Here is a 15,623-nt window from a genome sequence, read left to right on the forward strand (position 1 = left end):
AATTAGAGAGAAGAGAGAGAGAATCTGCCCAGAAAAACTGCCCATTTTTTTTTAGGGGTATGGAAGCTTTTATAGTGAAAAGTGAATCTTTGGCTTTTGGTGCACCTTGTAGGGCCACCGGCCACCCTGCTGACATCAGCTGTTTCAGCCTTTTGCTTGATACAACTTTCGATGCGTATTTGAAGGCCTTCCCGGACTCGAATTAAGCTAATTTTGGTGTCCCTGGAAAACGCTAGATGTCTAGTTTCCAGAACACTTATGAAATTGAAAATCCAATGGTTGAATCATCATTTATGGCCTCGAGAAGCATTCTAAAGCATTTTTCATGGTTTTCTAGATATCTCAACCGTTTTGACTCCGATTTTGACCTATAAATAGTCATTGGAAAGGTAATTTGATAATCTTTGTCGTCTAGATGAACTAAAGAAATTTGTAGCCAACGTCTTTCTCAAGTTGGTGATCAAGTTGCGTACTGGGATTTCCGCATCTATTAGTTAGTTATGTAAAGGGAGCTGTACATTGGAAATGAGAGATTGTTACTACAAAACAAGTTCAATTGGTATTGGGGTAAGGGTTCAACTGTAAGTTGGTATAAGGTATTGAGATTCCTTTACTTGTAACTGTTTGTTTTGATAATAATGGATTCTCAAGAGTGATGACCTTAAAATCACCCGGTGGGTTTTTACCGTGTAGGTTTTCCCCATTCGTAAACAAATCACCATGTCAATTAATTTTCCATTGCATATAGTTATTTGGTGGTTTGTTTGTGCTGCCACGTATATTGCATGCAAATTGAATTAACTAATTAACTTGGCTAAATCAATTGGTTAATTTATCAGAAGGGGTTAATACATTCTTGACCTATCACTTCGTAATGGTTCTAATCCTAACCTGTTCTAATTGTCAAATCAAAATTAGGGTTTCTAGTGCCTTTGGGAGTCAATCTCAGGTCAAACTTGGTCAAAATTGATGAAAATCATCAAGTAGCTCAAGTTTAATGTAGAAACATGTTTTTTTTTTTTTTGGGATGATTTTGGCCGAATTTGACTTTTAGTCAACCCAAGGTTAAGTAGGGGCATTTTGGTCAATTTGAGTGCTGCAATGCCCAAACGGGTTGCCCCACATCAACATAGATTCTTCCACAGCACCATGGTGAAAAGATAATATTTCTAGAATTTTGAGGGTCTAGCACACAAATTGAGGGCAGTCAAAATACGGTGTCTACATCATTGAGCTACAAAATTATTGATAAAAGACAATAGCTAACGCAACAAACCATTTAGGTACTTGAAATCATTTAATTTCGTTGTTAATCATTTGTTAGAATATGTAGATTAATCTTCCAAAATTGCTTCATTTTAGTAAGAAAATTAAGTAAGTTTACTAAAATATTTATGCAATTGGTTTTTATTTCCTATCTTAATTTTTGCGGTGGTGGTATAATCAACTTCAATAATATGTGTTATATTTTTAAAAATAAAAGTGGTTAAAATTTAGTTGTTACAGAAATAATTTATATCTTATTGTCATCGAAGAGTGTGAGAGCAAGTCAATTTGGCGTTAAAAACATGCATGCAGATGAATTGAATGTTACCATATCATGAATACAAGCGTGTATTTGGTGAAGAATAAAAAAAAAATTTACAAAGAGTTTAATAACAATTTTTGTTTTATTCCAAAATATCCAAGCTACAGTAATAGAACAAATACTATCTACAACAACACTCCAGATCATAGCAGCTTTTAGCAAAAGGCTAAACTCAAACAAATCTAAAAATTACTATCCAACATTCCACAATTTCATTTAAATAAAGAAAAAGGGAACGTGATAGACAAAAGTAAATGAAATTCTACTTAGAATAGAACTCCTATGACCTATTTGCAAATAGCATTTCCTTATTCCGCATTAGTTACAATAGCTTGGGAGGCATTTTATTATTGTTTGCTGGTACAAGCAGGAGGATTCTGCTTGCCTAAAATGGTGGGCTTGACATTAACACAAGTGGAAGTAGCAGATCCTCCTGCTCCCTTGTATACGAGATCAATGTCAGCAACCACCACTTGTTGGCATGGTACACTACTACTGCAAATAAGCTTCACAGCTTCCTTTGTTGAAGAAGTGCCTCTAATGTTCTTGAAGCTAACATTGCTGATCTTAACTTTCGAGGGAGACTGAAAGCAAAACAAACAAACCCACACAAGAATTTGATATTAGTATCTGTAATTTGTTTTTCTTTTTTTCACTTTTAACATCAGAATGAGGGTATATATTTGCGATGTTTCTAATAACCTTGTTCGAGCATTGATTGTTTGGGCAGTAGCCTTGATCAATGAGGATAGGATTGGCAACATTGTTCATGATAATATTCTCAAAATGCATATCAGAAGCACTCCCAGGATGGGAAGAAGGCCATGTTTTGATCCTAACACCATTCTTTGTACTGCTAAGGGTGCCACCAATTACTCTGATTCCTGAAACAGGTTGTTCATTCTGGTACCTTCCAAGACTTCCAACGCTGATACCATGGCCAGGTCCACAAGTTACTTGGTTAGCAGTGACATCTTGGGTTCCATCACCAATGGAGATGCAATCGTCACCTGTCCCAATATTGGCATTGGTGATGGTGATCTTAGATGAACGTCCGATGTGGATTCCATCGGTGTTGGGGCTATCTCCGGGTGCAGTTATAGTAACATGTTGGATTTGCAAGTTCTTGCATCCCATAACGTTTATGTGGAAAAATTTGCTGTCCTTCGATTTAATGTCACGGACTATTGAATTTGTGACGAAATCAAACCTTATATTCTGTTCATGTTTACAAGTTAGACAAATCAAAACACCAAATATGAACGCCATAGTTTCATTTAAATATTCTGCTAAAAATATTTTCATTTAAATATATTATAGTAAAATGCTAACGCTTCTTTGAATTACTATATTAAAAAAAAAATACAAATATATATTAATGAATGTGGTTGGTACTACTTTAACAATATTATATGAAAATGTCTTTTTGGACCGAACAATTTGTCACAGCTTGATGTTATATGCGAGTACGATTGGTGAACCATTGCTTTCACCTTTAACCACCACTTTTTCTCCATTACACACAGTTGCACAAGTTAGGGTCATGGCACAGAAGTTGTGTCCATATTCCGTATTTAGACTTTCTCATATATAAATTTTGAATTATCTTTTTTGTTGAGTTGTGACACCTCACTATATAAAGCTTACATCAAAATATTAATAATATGATAATATCCTTAACATCATTAAACGAATAAGTGCTTGAATTAGTATTTCGTGACGGTTAAAGTTCTTAAAGTTGTAGTGTCTGTATATATTTATGTAAATATAATGGAATTTAAATGCTAATTATTAAGATTGAAATCTTACGATAGGAAGTGTTTTGCAGCTGTACTTTTCAGCACAATTATTTTTTGGCCATGCCATTTGTCCTTTGCCATCAAAAACTCCACCACCTGACACAGTGAGACTGTCGATACGTTGAAAAGAAACCCAAAAGTCCTTACCGTTGAAGGAGGCAACGTTTGATGGGGCCTGTAGGGTGCCCTGAAGGTTAAACTCAATAGCACCTTTGCATGGACCTAATAAAGTCACTACACCTAGCTTGTATGTCCCTGCTGAAATCACAACTTTACTTCCTGCTACTGCACATGCAGCTTTCCAAGCTTTTGTCAAAGCCTGATAAACACATTATGAAAAATCGAAATCAACATACTACAATCATTTTTCATGTTAATGTTTTATCATCCAGTCAAGACACCAAAGAGTTGTTAGTGTAAGCAGAGTTTGAACCCAAGTACTTTTATTTGACATTAAAAGACTTTACTAGTTAAGTTAACTAGAACCCACTTTTCATGTTAATTAGGTATAGTTAATTGTGCTACACATATTTATACCTGGGTAATATCGGCATTAGGTTGTCCTCCATATGATTTCACGTCGAAGACTTGCCCGGCACTGGTGGATGCCAACAACAATAGCAAGCAAATTGCTACGATGCTCAAACTCTTTCCCATTTTATTGTTCTTTGTTTCCCTGCTATTGCCAATTTGTTGTACGTTATGATGGTTTCCCTATTTGGTTTGAAGCTATTTATACTACAATACCTGAGCTCATCACTATTAAAGCTATCCAACTGTTATTAACTAATTTTATGCATGGTTGCTAACAACTCTCCTGTTTACACTTCAACTTCTATTCTATTATTAGCTTTCGTGCTTCCTCCTTCACTAATTAATTAATAGTTTATCGTTATAATCAAACCGTTGATGACCAGTTAAGATTAAATAAATTTCATTGACCATGGAAGGACAAATTTTTAACAACTTTGTGATTGAATTATGCTAATAACTCTAAAGGATTATAACATGTCTTTTATTTTGGTCCATTATTATATAAGATAAGATTCTTACTACCATATATCACCTTAACTTCTTAGCCTTAAATGGCAGGCTCTTAGCCACCTGAAATTTGTCCATTTTCTCCTTGAAGCGAATTGAATACTTCCCATTAGAGAGGGCGGAAATAGTCCTTTAAAAATAACCACCTACGAAAACTATCCAAAGTTAGTATAGGCAACATTACCGTCTATAGTGTAAAGTAGAAAATAAAGAAAATACTACATATGAGAGGTTGAACTCACCGTTTGAATTATTATATTTATCATTATTACTATAATTAGTTTACAGATCTTTGTCAATTATTATATACTTGCCAGTAACCAGTGCAATGCTCAAGAAAGTTAGACATAATCTTTTTTGTATAAATAAGAAATTTGATAATTGTAATAACCAACAAACATCTATTATAATGGTACTGCCAATAATATTGTATTTTTGTCACCTTTTGAGTATTTTTAAATAAAATATTTAGGGTTTCAATTCTCTCTTCTCAATTGCAACTACCGAATTATAAACAAACAAAATCAACAAATACTTTCAATGGTCTTTCTTAGAATTTAAAAGTTCGAAATTGGAAATGTTTTTTGGCTCTTGAAGTAGAGACTAAGAGACTAAGATTTTCTATCTATGGGTTTTTAGTATGTAGAATAGAGAAGGTCCGCCGACTTACCCTCCTTAATTCTCCAACCATGAAACTTGCTTGCTTTCTCCCCCTATATTGTGACATATTACCACCTTCAACCTCCACAGAATTGTGTTGTTCAAAAACAAATTTGTGATAAAGAAATCAAGTTGTGAATAATCAAGAGAAAGAGAATGTAGAAATAATGAAATTCGTATGAAATTCAAATTTTGACCGGGCCTGAAAGTAAGGATTTTAATTAACTAGCAGATGGGGATGATGATTTTGGCCATAAAACTCATCAACCCAAAGCAGAGTAGGAATTCTCCATTTTCATCAAGTTGTGAAACATGACACTTTTCTACAACTATTTTTGGTAGGTGAACTTCCATGCAACTTTTGATGTTTTTAATACTAATACCGATTATCAACAATGATGAGCCGTAAAATATATCCTTGTTCATGTACCAACCCACAATTATTATTACTTTGGTTGAATATGACTTAGATGTTGGTTGAACTTTAACAAACATGAATTTTGAACAATAGTATGTTTCACATAAAATGAGAGGAAAAGATTTCATTTTTTTTTTCCTTAATGATAGAAAATATATGCCAATATTGATGCCAATGAGACTAGCATTTCAGCTTGGTTACAAATTAGATGTTAAGCTTCCTTCATCAAATCATCTATTTTATCTATTATGATATGCAAAATTTTGATCACCTTCATATTTATTTTTTCCAATCATGCTGCTTCACATTTTTTCTATATTTTGTTTGATGAAAGTTGAATCCATCTTCATGTAATGTCCAAATCCAACTGGCTCGACCATAATCCAATTGATGATCGTGGTCTGCACTAAACACTTCGAAAGCAACATGGAAGTTCTTGTACCAAAAATACCTGTAGAAAAGTGTAGTTTCTAATATTTTGATGTAAAAGAGAATTGACACTCTCTTTTGGGTAAAAGAGTTTTAGGTCCAAAAACATCATCTCCATTTTTATAATGGTAGTTGTTCTTTAGGTTGTTGATGATTTGAACATAGTGCTTTTTGAACTCCCGAGGTGTCAATGTGTAAACTAGATTGAATATGAGTGATTGGACAAGTAGTTTAATTGACATGTTATAGGAGAGATTAGGCATTCAATATACTCTAAGATCATAACGAATCAAAAAGTTGAAGCATTTGATATATATATATATATATATTAAATCTTAAGAATTTGTCAACATGCAATGATTCCAAATAGTAAATTAATCTCAAAACTCAATCATCAATCTATAGAAAGCACATAGATAATTCCAAGAGCACATGTTAAAAATATTAGGTTTCACCTCTAATCCTAGCTAGAGATTTGGATCCAAGATGGCAACAACAACCATAACAACATTAACATTAGCCCAATAAGAATTAAATTTAGTAAGCATGCTTTCTGCCATCCTACTTATCATCTCATTTGAAGACAAACTTCATTCATTCAATGCTATTTTCAACTCACACACCAAAGTAAAATACATATTAGTTGTGGGGTACTTACGACCAGAGAAAAACTCAGTCACACTATAAAACAACTCCAACCTCCCACAAATATCTTTGGCTACCTCCCAATCATAATCATGTTGCAAACAAGTATTAAATGTTTCATGTTTAGCCAAATGAGAGAAAACATCTTTATAAATCAATGCAGTAGAAAGCATTAAGTAAGTTGAATTCCAACATGTCTAATAATCTAAGACAAACTCCTTGGTGCATTGAACACGTAATTGACATGCATTTTCATCAAATTTTTGCCTCCTTTTTGGTGATCCAATCTAATAAATCACACTATCACGAATTCTTTCAATACCATCACCAATAAGAGATAACCCATCTTGAACAATCAAATTCAAAATATGTGTAGCACACCTCATATGCGACATAGACCCACTCAACATAGGAGAACTAATATCAAGCTTGTTCAAGAGAAGTCTTATTATGGCATCATTAGTACTACAATTATCAACAGTTATTGTGGACAACTTCCTATCAGTGTTCCACTCTAAAAAACAATCAACAAGGACATCAGCAAGGACATCTTTCGTGTGTGGAGAAGTAACATAAACAAATCTAGAAAAATAAAAGGAATAATTATAACATAACTCAATAAACACTATGATCAATGACATATGGTGCAATTCATATGGTTTAATAAATTTAACATTCTTAGATCAAAAAGTTACCCTAAAACTTGGCAGTAATGACCATAAACCCTTTCTTTTTGTTACTCGAAGTCCACATATCAGTTGTAATTGCTATCTTACTTCCATTCTTGTCCATCATTTTCAAAGCTTTCTCCTTCTCATTATCATATATTTTAAGAATATAACTCTTCAAAGTGTTTCTGGAGATAATTTTAAACAAAGGTTGAAGAGAACCCACAAGTTCTCTAAACCCAACATGGTCAACCATTGAAAGTGGGTATTCATGTAGGATGACCATACAAGCAAGATTACTCCTCACTTTGACTTGATCAAATTGGTAAGGATTTAAACTCATCGTTCCATCCACCTTATTTTGTTGTTTAATTAACACTTTTTGTTGCATATCCCTTATGTATTTAAACTTCAACCATGGACATCTTGCTAAAGGATTACGCAAATGGCTTGTACTTGGCTAGACTCACCCAAGTAAAGCTTGTCACAATGATGCCATTGGGCTTTAGATTTCCCATCAACTTTCTTCCTTGTAAAATGCTCGCAAACATCTGAGGAACTCCTTTTTCTACTTGTATCCACATCCTCATTTGCATCCTCTTGCTCTCTTCTTTCTCTATCTCCTTTTGTTCCTCTACCTCTAGGTCCTCTCTCACTAAGTCCACCATCAAGGATTTCGGACTCCCAATTGGTTTAGAAGTTTGGGAGTTAGAAATTCTATCAATCAAAATAAATATTCACAAATTCATTGTTACACCATACTCATTGATTAATGGACACAAATTCATAATTACACCTATTCACAAATTCTATCAATCCAATCAGAAATAAACATGATTAACTACAAATGCAAATGCTTTCTAATTGTTTAATGGGCATAAAGGTGATAATGATCCTAAGGGTGGACTACTAGAAGGCAACAATGGCAAGGGTGACCATGAAAATGACGAAGGAGATCGCTTAGCTAGCAAGGGACAACGTTCGATTCTCAAGGGAGAGCCGCCTGATTAGGGAGAACCATATTTTTTTGTGTCTCCCATTTCCCTTTTAGGCATTGCATTCACTATAAACACAAAAAACAATAAACACAGTTTCTTCCATTAAATAATTACATTTTCTTTGAAAAACATTTTCCCATAGAATTTATTTTTCCATTAAACTACACTTAATTATTCACTCATAAAAAATGAAATGTCCCACTTACTTTATTATAGCTAACATATCAAGGCTTTAACATATATTGACAAACCAAACTATACACCCAAAATTTAGCGTTGATAAATCACACAGATTCCCTTTCTTGAAAATAATTGAGAAGCCCCTCTTTAATAACTGAAAAACATATTTAATATTTTTTAAAATAAAAAAAAAATTCATATTTTTTCCTTTCAATACATTGAGGGCACACATATTTATCAAAAAAAAGATACATTGAGGACAATCTTGCATAAACTATTTCCACACAACCGGACTCTTAGGAACAAGGCACACCAAATTTCATGCTTAAATATAAATTAGATTTTTGCTTAATTAAGCTAGAAATAGTTCTTAGCTCCTTGTACCAAGGCCTCTACTAAATCCTAGGAAGAAAATTATGATTCAACAAAATAGAAATTGATGAGTTTTGGAAAAAAATTAGAAAACATACAAGGACTTGGTTTGGGTAATTGGCAATGTTGTCACATGATTCCTCATACCTTTGCTCGGCAAATGGGATTCATATGAAACAAACATCTTAGACTGAATACAATACATAAAAAATTTATTAAAAAAAAATTGAAAAGAAAGCAAGAATAGAACAAAACAAACCATGAGTAAGAGTGAGTGACAGAGCTTGGGCAGGCAGTGAGATTAAGAGTGAGTGAGTGCGAGTGAGAGTGGGAGAGGAGAGTGAGTGAGAGGGGCAACTAGTGGGTGAACTGAAGTGAGAGAATTAATTTAGGGTTTATAAGTGTCTATATATATATATATACACACACACATGAGGTTTTTTGGTAATTTAACACTTAATCAGGTCGGGTCTGGGTTTGGGTTCGAACTGGGTTTTACCAAAACCTGGAACCGCTTTGGGTTTTTTTTTTTTTTTTTTTTTTTAACCCAGACTCGACCGTAGTCTTTATCGAGCCAGGTCAGATCAAGTACCCAATATATATATATATATATAAGAGATATCTTTTAAACTCATATATTTACTTGTAATTGAACATTAAATTTTTGTGATATTGCCTATTGAAACTAAAATAATAGTGTAATTTTAAGCAATCAACTTGGACCCATGGAAGTATTGTTGCTTATTATCAGGGGCAGTTTTTTTGCGTATAGCCACGTGTCTTTTATTGAAGGTATGACTTTGCTAGGCCCGGATTTGTTTTGCAGAGGTAAACCCAGAACTCAACATTAGGCCACATAGACCAATGGCTTCCGGTGTATTTTTAAGCCTACAAAATATATAAAATCCAAAGTCTTAGAATCATGATAATGGTTGAAATAAATAAATGACATGCTTAGTATGATAGCTTTGATTAAATGATTAGTTGAACATCATTATTATTATGTTTATTAAGTGATGTCCAATATTAGAAAGTGGTTAATTAGTTGTCCAATGTCCGTAATGGGATGAGTCCAATAGTCCATGTCTAGTCGCAGTTCATGGTTCATGTTCAACATAATAAGATATGTCAAGCAATGGCCCATGTCCCAGTAATACACATCCAACAATGATTTATGTCCAAATAATATATATCCAACAATGGTTTATGTCCAAGTAATATATGTGCAACAATGATTTATGTCCAAGAAATATATATATATATATATCCAATAATGGCTTATGTCCAAGCAATATATGTCCATTGGTGGTATATGTCCAAATAACATGTCCAACTATGGCAGATCAATTTATTAATATATATGTTCATTAATGAAGTATTAGTGTGATTATGTTCATTAAATAGTGAGATGATATTAAAGTAATATGCATCGAGTGGTAAAATGATAATAAGTTAACATATACTTAATAATGTAAGTTTAAAGGTAAAATATAATGACTTATCTTCAAAGTTTGGGGCTCCAGCCATAGAACAGCAGTGGACTTAGACATTTCAGCTGCCTTGTGTGTTTCTGACTCCAACCCCATAGCATCCCTTTGTTCTTTATATGATTTGTGGCTCTAGCCATATAACAACAATGAGCTGATGACATTCGGCATATTAAAAACATTAGTTGAGTGGTATAATAGTAATAAATAAAATATACTTAACAGTACAAGTTTGATGGTAAAATGTAATGACCTATCTTCATAGTTTGGGGCTCGAGCTGTAGGACAGCAGTGGACTTAGACATTTCAGCAACCTTTATATTTGAAAGGGGAAAATGGGTGGAACTGGAGGGAGAGAGAGTATGTACAGCCATGTGCATAGGTTGGTTAAGTTTATCCCCTTTCATCATGCACTTAAATGACTTTTCCCATGTAATGCTCTTTTAGTTTTTAGTCAAATATGAGTAACGTTTCCTTTCATGAGAATGACTTTTAGTATTATAAGTTTTTGTCTTTCATAAGAAAGGGGTTTTAGTAATAAGTTCTTGGAAGAGTGTTTGATATGTTGTGTGGAGATGGTAAGAAATATGTATATGTATATATATTTTGTGATATATGGTGTTTGAAGATATATGGAAAGTATGTATGAGTATTTTGTGAGGAATGTGTTTGTGAATTGTATGGAAGTGTGAGATAGATGATATGAAGGTTAAATGTAGTAAATACATGAGACTAGAGCTACTGCTGGAGTGGTTGTTACGTTATGTCATGGGTTATGTTGCTTTCTAAGAAGGGAGATTTTGTATGAGAAATGAAGAATGAGATGGAGATGTGTTTTTGGCCAGCAAGATTATGAAGTTTCAGAATAATGGAGTGTGGGAGAGATGGATAATGGTGTGTTGTAATATGTGTGTTGTGTTGTTATCTACGAAGAGAGATTTTTGTAAGGGAGATGGAGAAGTATGGAAGAGTTTAGAGATATATACAGCAAGGTGAAGTTTTAGAATATTGGGGATGAGAGGGATGAAGAAAGATGTGGAGATCTTTTGGAGATACGGCAGCAAGATGGAGTTTCAAAACATTGAAGATAAGAGAGGGATTCCCCCTGGTGTGTGGCTTGGTCCACTTTATATAGAGCCAAGCTATGTAACTAGATTAGAACTTAGTTGAAGGCAAAATTAGCAAATAAGGAAAAGTCCTTGACAAGGTGAGTGATTTCATTTGTTTTTATCCAAAAGAAGAAAGCTAGAGACTTAATGGCTGATGTTATAGCTACAACAGCTGTCAATCATAGCTGTTACAGTTGGATGATGTCAGCTGAATAACATCTTTTTCTTGGAAGAAGATACTTAGCATTAAATTCATGATTTGGCTAAAGATGGTAAGATAATCTTTATCAAACCCTCTTGTTTCTTTTGGTATGACAACAAGCTGTTGGGGTTGGGCATTAATGGCCAAATGACATCATTTTAGGATATGTGTCAACCTGATGGACCTTTTGCAGCTTTTGTTGGGGTTGTTATAGTTTCTGTAAAAGCTGTTTGCAACTTCCGCTGTAGCCGTTTCAGCTTCTGCAAAAGCTATTGTAGCTTCCGCTGAAGCTGTTACGGCTTGTGCAGAAGTTGGTGCAACTTCCGCTAGAGCCTTTTTTGGTATTTTTAACTAAGTTTCCTCTCTTGGAAGAATTATATGTTTAGTCCATATATAATTTTGGTAAGTAATAGACTAGTTGGTTGATATTTGATGAAGTTTTAGAAATGTAATTATGGTCTTTTTTCATTTTAACCAAATCTTGGAGAGTAAAGAGAGCATTTAATGCTAGATATGACATATTAATGTATATTTAGCCATGTGCTTGGAATTGATTTAGATGATAATAATATAATTTATATTATATGATTAACATTAATTTTTATGTAAAGAGCATGGGGAGTTTTATCATTTTAAGTGTTATGTGATATGACAGGCTTACCAAATGTTACCTATTGCACACTGACCCGTCAGGGTTTAGGGAATTAGGGAAGACATGCCAAGCAACATGCTTTTCTTTATCAACTTTGAACCACTGGAGCTTTACTGAACATACTTCTTCTCCCTCCAAACCATGACTCCCAAAATTCCCCTGATGAGAGTAATGAGCTTGGATTATGAGCCAAAAATGAGATGATGCGCCATGAGCTTGAACTATGGGGTTTGATGCCTTTTTTGTGTAAATGTGTGCTCTTTTGGGCTTTAGAAGAGATTTTTCCCAAAATCCATGATAGTATTGATGTGGTGCAAGTTGCCAAAGAAATGAAGCCATGTGGTGTGAAAACTTTGTCCTCAACACTTATTAAACCTCTTACTCTTTCGGTTGCATTCGTGGACATCTTAGACTTCTTTGAGGCCATTGATCTGGGTAGATTGGAGACATGAAGATTTCTAGGATGGACTCCCACCAAGCGTTCTTGACATTTGTACAAAAAAACAAATTTCATAAGAGATAAATAACACTGTCCCAAAACAATGTACCAAATGATCAATTTATATTAATTGATACGGAAGTGAGTACAGTTATCTATATAACTCTTTAAAATGATAGAATAAAATAAACTCCTCTAATTTGATCTCTAAGAAGCTTTACAATCCAAAAAGCTATGGAGCTTAATCTTGAATCGTGCATTATGGTCTCCGAGTTTAATGAATAATTGAACGTATGTACTTGATTTGATGCGAGGGACGTTGGCTTAATCTCGTACCAAATCAAAGGAACATGATGGAAAATCCTTAATTTGATTTGAAGAAGTAGGTATGAGCCTTGATTTTATGCTCTTTTGGACTTAGAGGTGACTCTTTATTTTGACAGTGTCAATTGGTTTTTTCTCTCTAAGTGTCTATCTTTTTTTTCTTATACGAGAAGCCTATATTTATAGGCAACTCAATGGCCATTAATTTGGAATTTTCACTCAGTATTTATTCAGATTTAATTACAAGTTTTGAATTTGAATTTAATTTTGGTCGTGTATTTAAAAAAACTTTCCATGTGCATCTTTTATTCTAACGCTACCACATGGCTTTCATATTTCACACAACTCCATGGCTTGGACACATGTCATTGCTATGTGCGTCATAGTAACTCATGGGCTTGCCATGTGGCTTGATTTCATTTGTTGATTGTCCTCTATTGTCGCATCATCAATTGGAAATTAACAAGACACAAATTTTTGATCATGATCGATCAGATGAATGCAAATACATCATAAAATTTTGATGTCTACAGCTGTATCAACAATAGCTAGACGAGGCAAGGAGCTAAGGTTCCTAAACCGGCTACAAGTATGGATGAAGTAAGGAGCTGAGGTTCCTAAACCGGCTACTATTATAGGAATGTTGTATGAGTATATAATGTATTATACCATCCTTAATAGAAGACTTATTGAGTTGGGCTTTGTCCGATAGTGTTTTTACAATTCGGGTTTTTGCCTTGTAATATCTCTATGTGAGTATGTATATTCTTCACTACATTGAAAATGTTTGTCCATGAACAATGTCAAACTTGAATCCTGGTTGCTTAACTATCCAATTAATATCTGGTTAAATTGATTAAAATTATTATTAAGTTGTTGTAAGGACCTAGCCTCGATTCTTAATATTTTATTGAAAGTGACCCGTTGGTTGCTATTGCATTTTGCAAATTAAAGCTCTATTATTTTCTGTCACAACCATTAGTATTAGCTGAAAAAATAGTTATGTTTTCCTTGGAATGACGTAACACTCCTATTTACAATACATGATATAGTAATAATAGACTTCAATAATATGTAAATAGTAAGTAAGTAGTGCTATTTTTTTTTTTTTTGGGGATATGAAAATAATATTATTTAAAACATATCAATGTCGCGCGAAGCAGAGAAAGGTATGTATCAAGCACACGAACATCACGAGGGTGTATCTCACAAATGGTCACACCCAATCAATCCCTAGGAGGGATGGATGCGACCACACAAGCACAAACCCATGAAGGGTACAAAGCAATGCAAATCCTAGATCTAGAGAGGCTAACATGGAGATAAAGTGTAGGAGCAAGTAAGCAAACATAGACATGCAAAGGAAATAATCCAAACCCTTTAATACAAGCCTAGGTGTATGGATGTAGGCTTAGACCACAGGAACTAGATCTACACCCGAACAATAAGGGCCAAAACACAAGAAAGATATATACCAAGAGGTAGAAGAGCTTTTGAAGCACATGATATAGCAACCAACATGTAGATCTATACACATGAACTAGGCATAGGGCACTCAAAGATATAGATCTAAGCGTCGACAAGGCAAAGAGCACTACCTTGATGATTGTAGAGGAAAAAGGAGAAATTAAGGTGTTTAAAGGTGTTTGGGGGAGAAATTAGAGAGAGGAGAGAGAGAATCTACCTAGAAAACTGCCCAAATTTTTTTTTTTTTGGTTGCAAAATGAGGGGTCTAGAAGCTTTTATAGCTAAAAAGTGAATCTTCGGCTTTCAGCGCACCGTGTAAGACTGCCAACCACCTTGTCGACATCAACTGTTTTGGCCTTTTGCTCGATCCAACTTCCAATGTGTATTTGAAGGCCTTCCCAAATTCAAATTAAGCTGATCTTAGTGTCCCTAGAAAGCGCTAGATGTCTAGCTTCCAAAACGCTAATGAAATTGAAAATCCAACGGTCGGATCACAATTTATGGCCTCAAGAAGCGTGCTAAAGCAATTTTCACAGTTTTCTAGATATCTCAACTGTTTTAACTCCAATTTCAACCCTTGGTGCTAGTCCCAACTCATTCAAATAGTCAAATTAGAGTTTCTGGTGCCCTTGAGAGTCAACCTTGAGTCAAACTTAATTAAAGTTGATGAAAATCACCGACTAGCTTGGGTTTGATGTAGAAGCATGAAAAATGTTTTTTGGGGATGATTTTGGCCAACTTTGACTTTCAGTCTACCCATGGTTGACCAACGGCATTTTGCTCAGTTTGACCGAAAAGGGCAATTTGAGTGTTGCGATGCCCGAATGGGTTGTACCACGTCAATATAGATTCTTCTGTGGCCCCATGGAGAAAAGATAATATTTTTGGAATTTTTTGGGTCTAGCACACAAATCGAGGATGGACAAAATACGTGTCTACATCACTGAGCTACAAAATTAATGATAATAGACAATAGTTAACGAAAAAAACCATTTAGGTACTTGAAATCATTTAATTTCGTTGTTAAACATTTGTTAGAACATGTAGATTAATCTTCCAAAATTGCTTCATTTTAGTAAGAAAATTAAGTAAGTTTACTAAAATATTTATGAGATTGGTTTTTATTTCCTATCTTAATTTTTGCG

The 15,623-nt window shown here is 34.2% G+C and overlaps 1 protein-coding gene across 1 annotated transcript; it reads right to left on the reverse strand.

Moving 5' to 3' along the window:
• Positions 1–1,935: 1,935 nt before the first annotated feature.
• LOC136061654 (exopolygalacturonase-like) lies at positions 1,936–6,177 on the reverse strand. The gene is made up of 5 exons (XM_065759680.1): positions 6,160–6,177; positions 3,925–4,035; positions 3,398–3,706; positions 2,291–2,806; positions 1,936–2,172 (listed from the first exon to the last, which is right to left on the reverse strand). The coding sequence occupies exons 1-5, from the start codon at positions 6,175–6,177 to the stop codon at positions 1,936–1,938; spliced, it is 1,191 nt and encodes a 396-aa protein (XP_065615752.1).
• Between the last annotated feature and the right edge of the window lie 9,446 nt (positions 6,178–15,623).

Source organism: Quercus suber, unplaced genomic scaffold (assembly GCF_002906115.3).
Source record: "Quercus suber isolate HL8 unplaced genomic scaffold, Cork oak 2.0 scaffold_338, whole genome shotgun sequence".
In the NCBI taxonomy this organism is placed as follows: Eukaryota; Viridiplantae; Streptophyta; class Magnoliopsida; order Fagales; family Fagaceae; genus Quercus; species Quercus suber.

Excerpts from the sequence above, each read along its gene's own strand:
- LOC136061654 (XM_065759680.1), bottom strand. Across the intron at positions 3,707-3,924 it reads CTAATGCCGATATTACCCAG|GCTTTGACAAAAGCTTGGAA; the intron begins GTATAAATATGT and ends TGTGTTTATCAG. Across the intron at positions 2,173-2,290 it reads ACAATCAATGCTCGAACAAG|TCTCCCTCGAAAGTTAAGAT; the intron begins GTTATTAGAAAC and ends TTTTGCTTTCAG.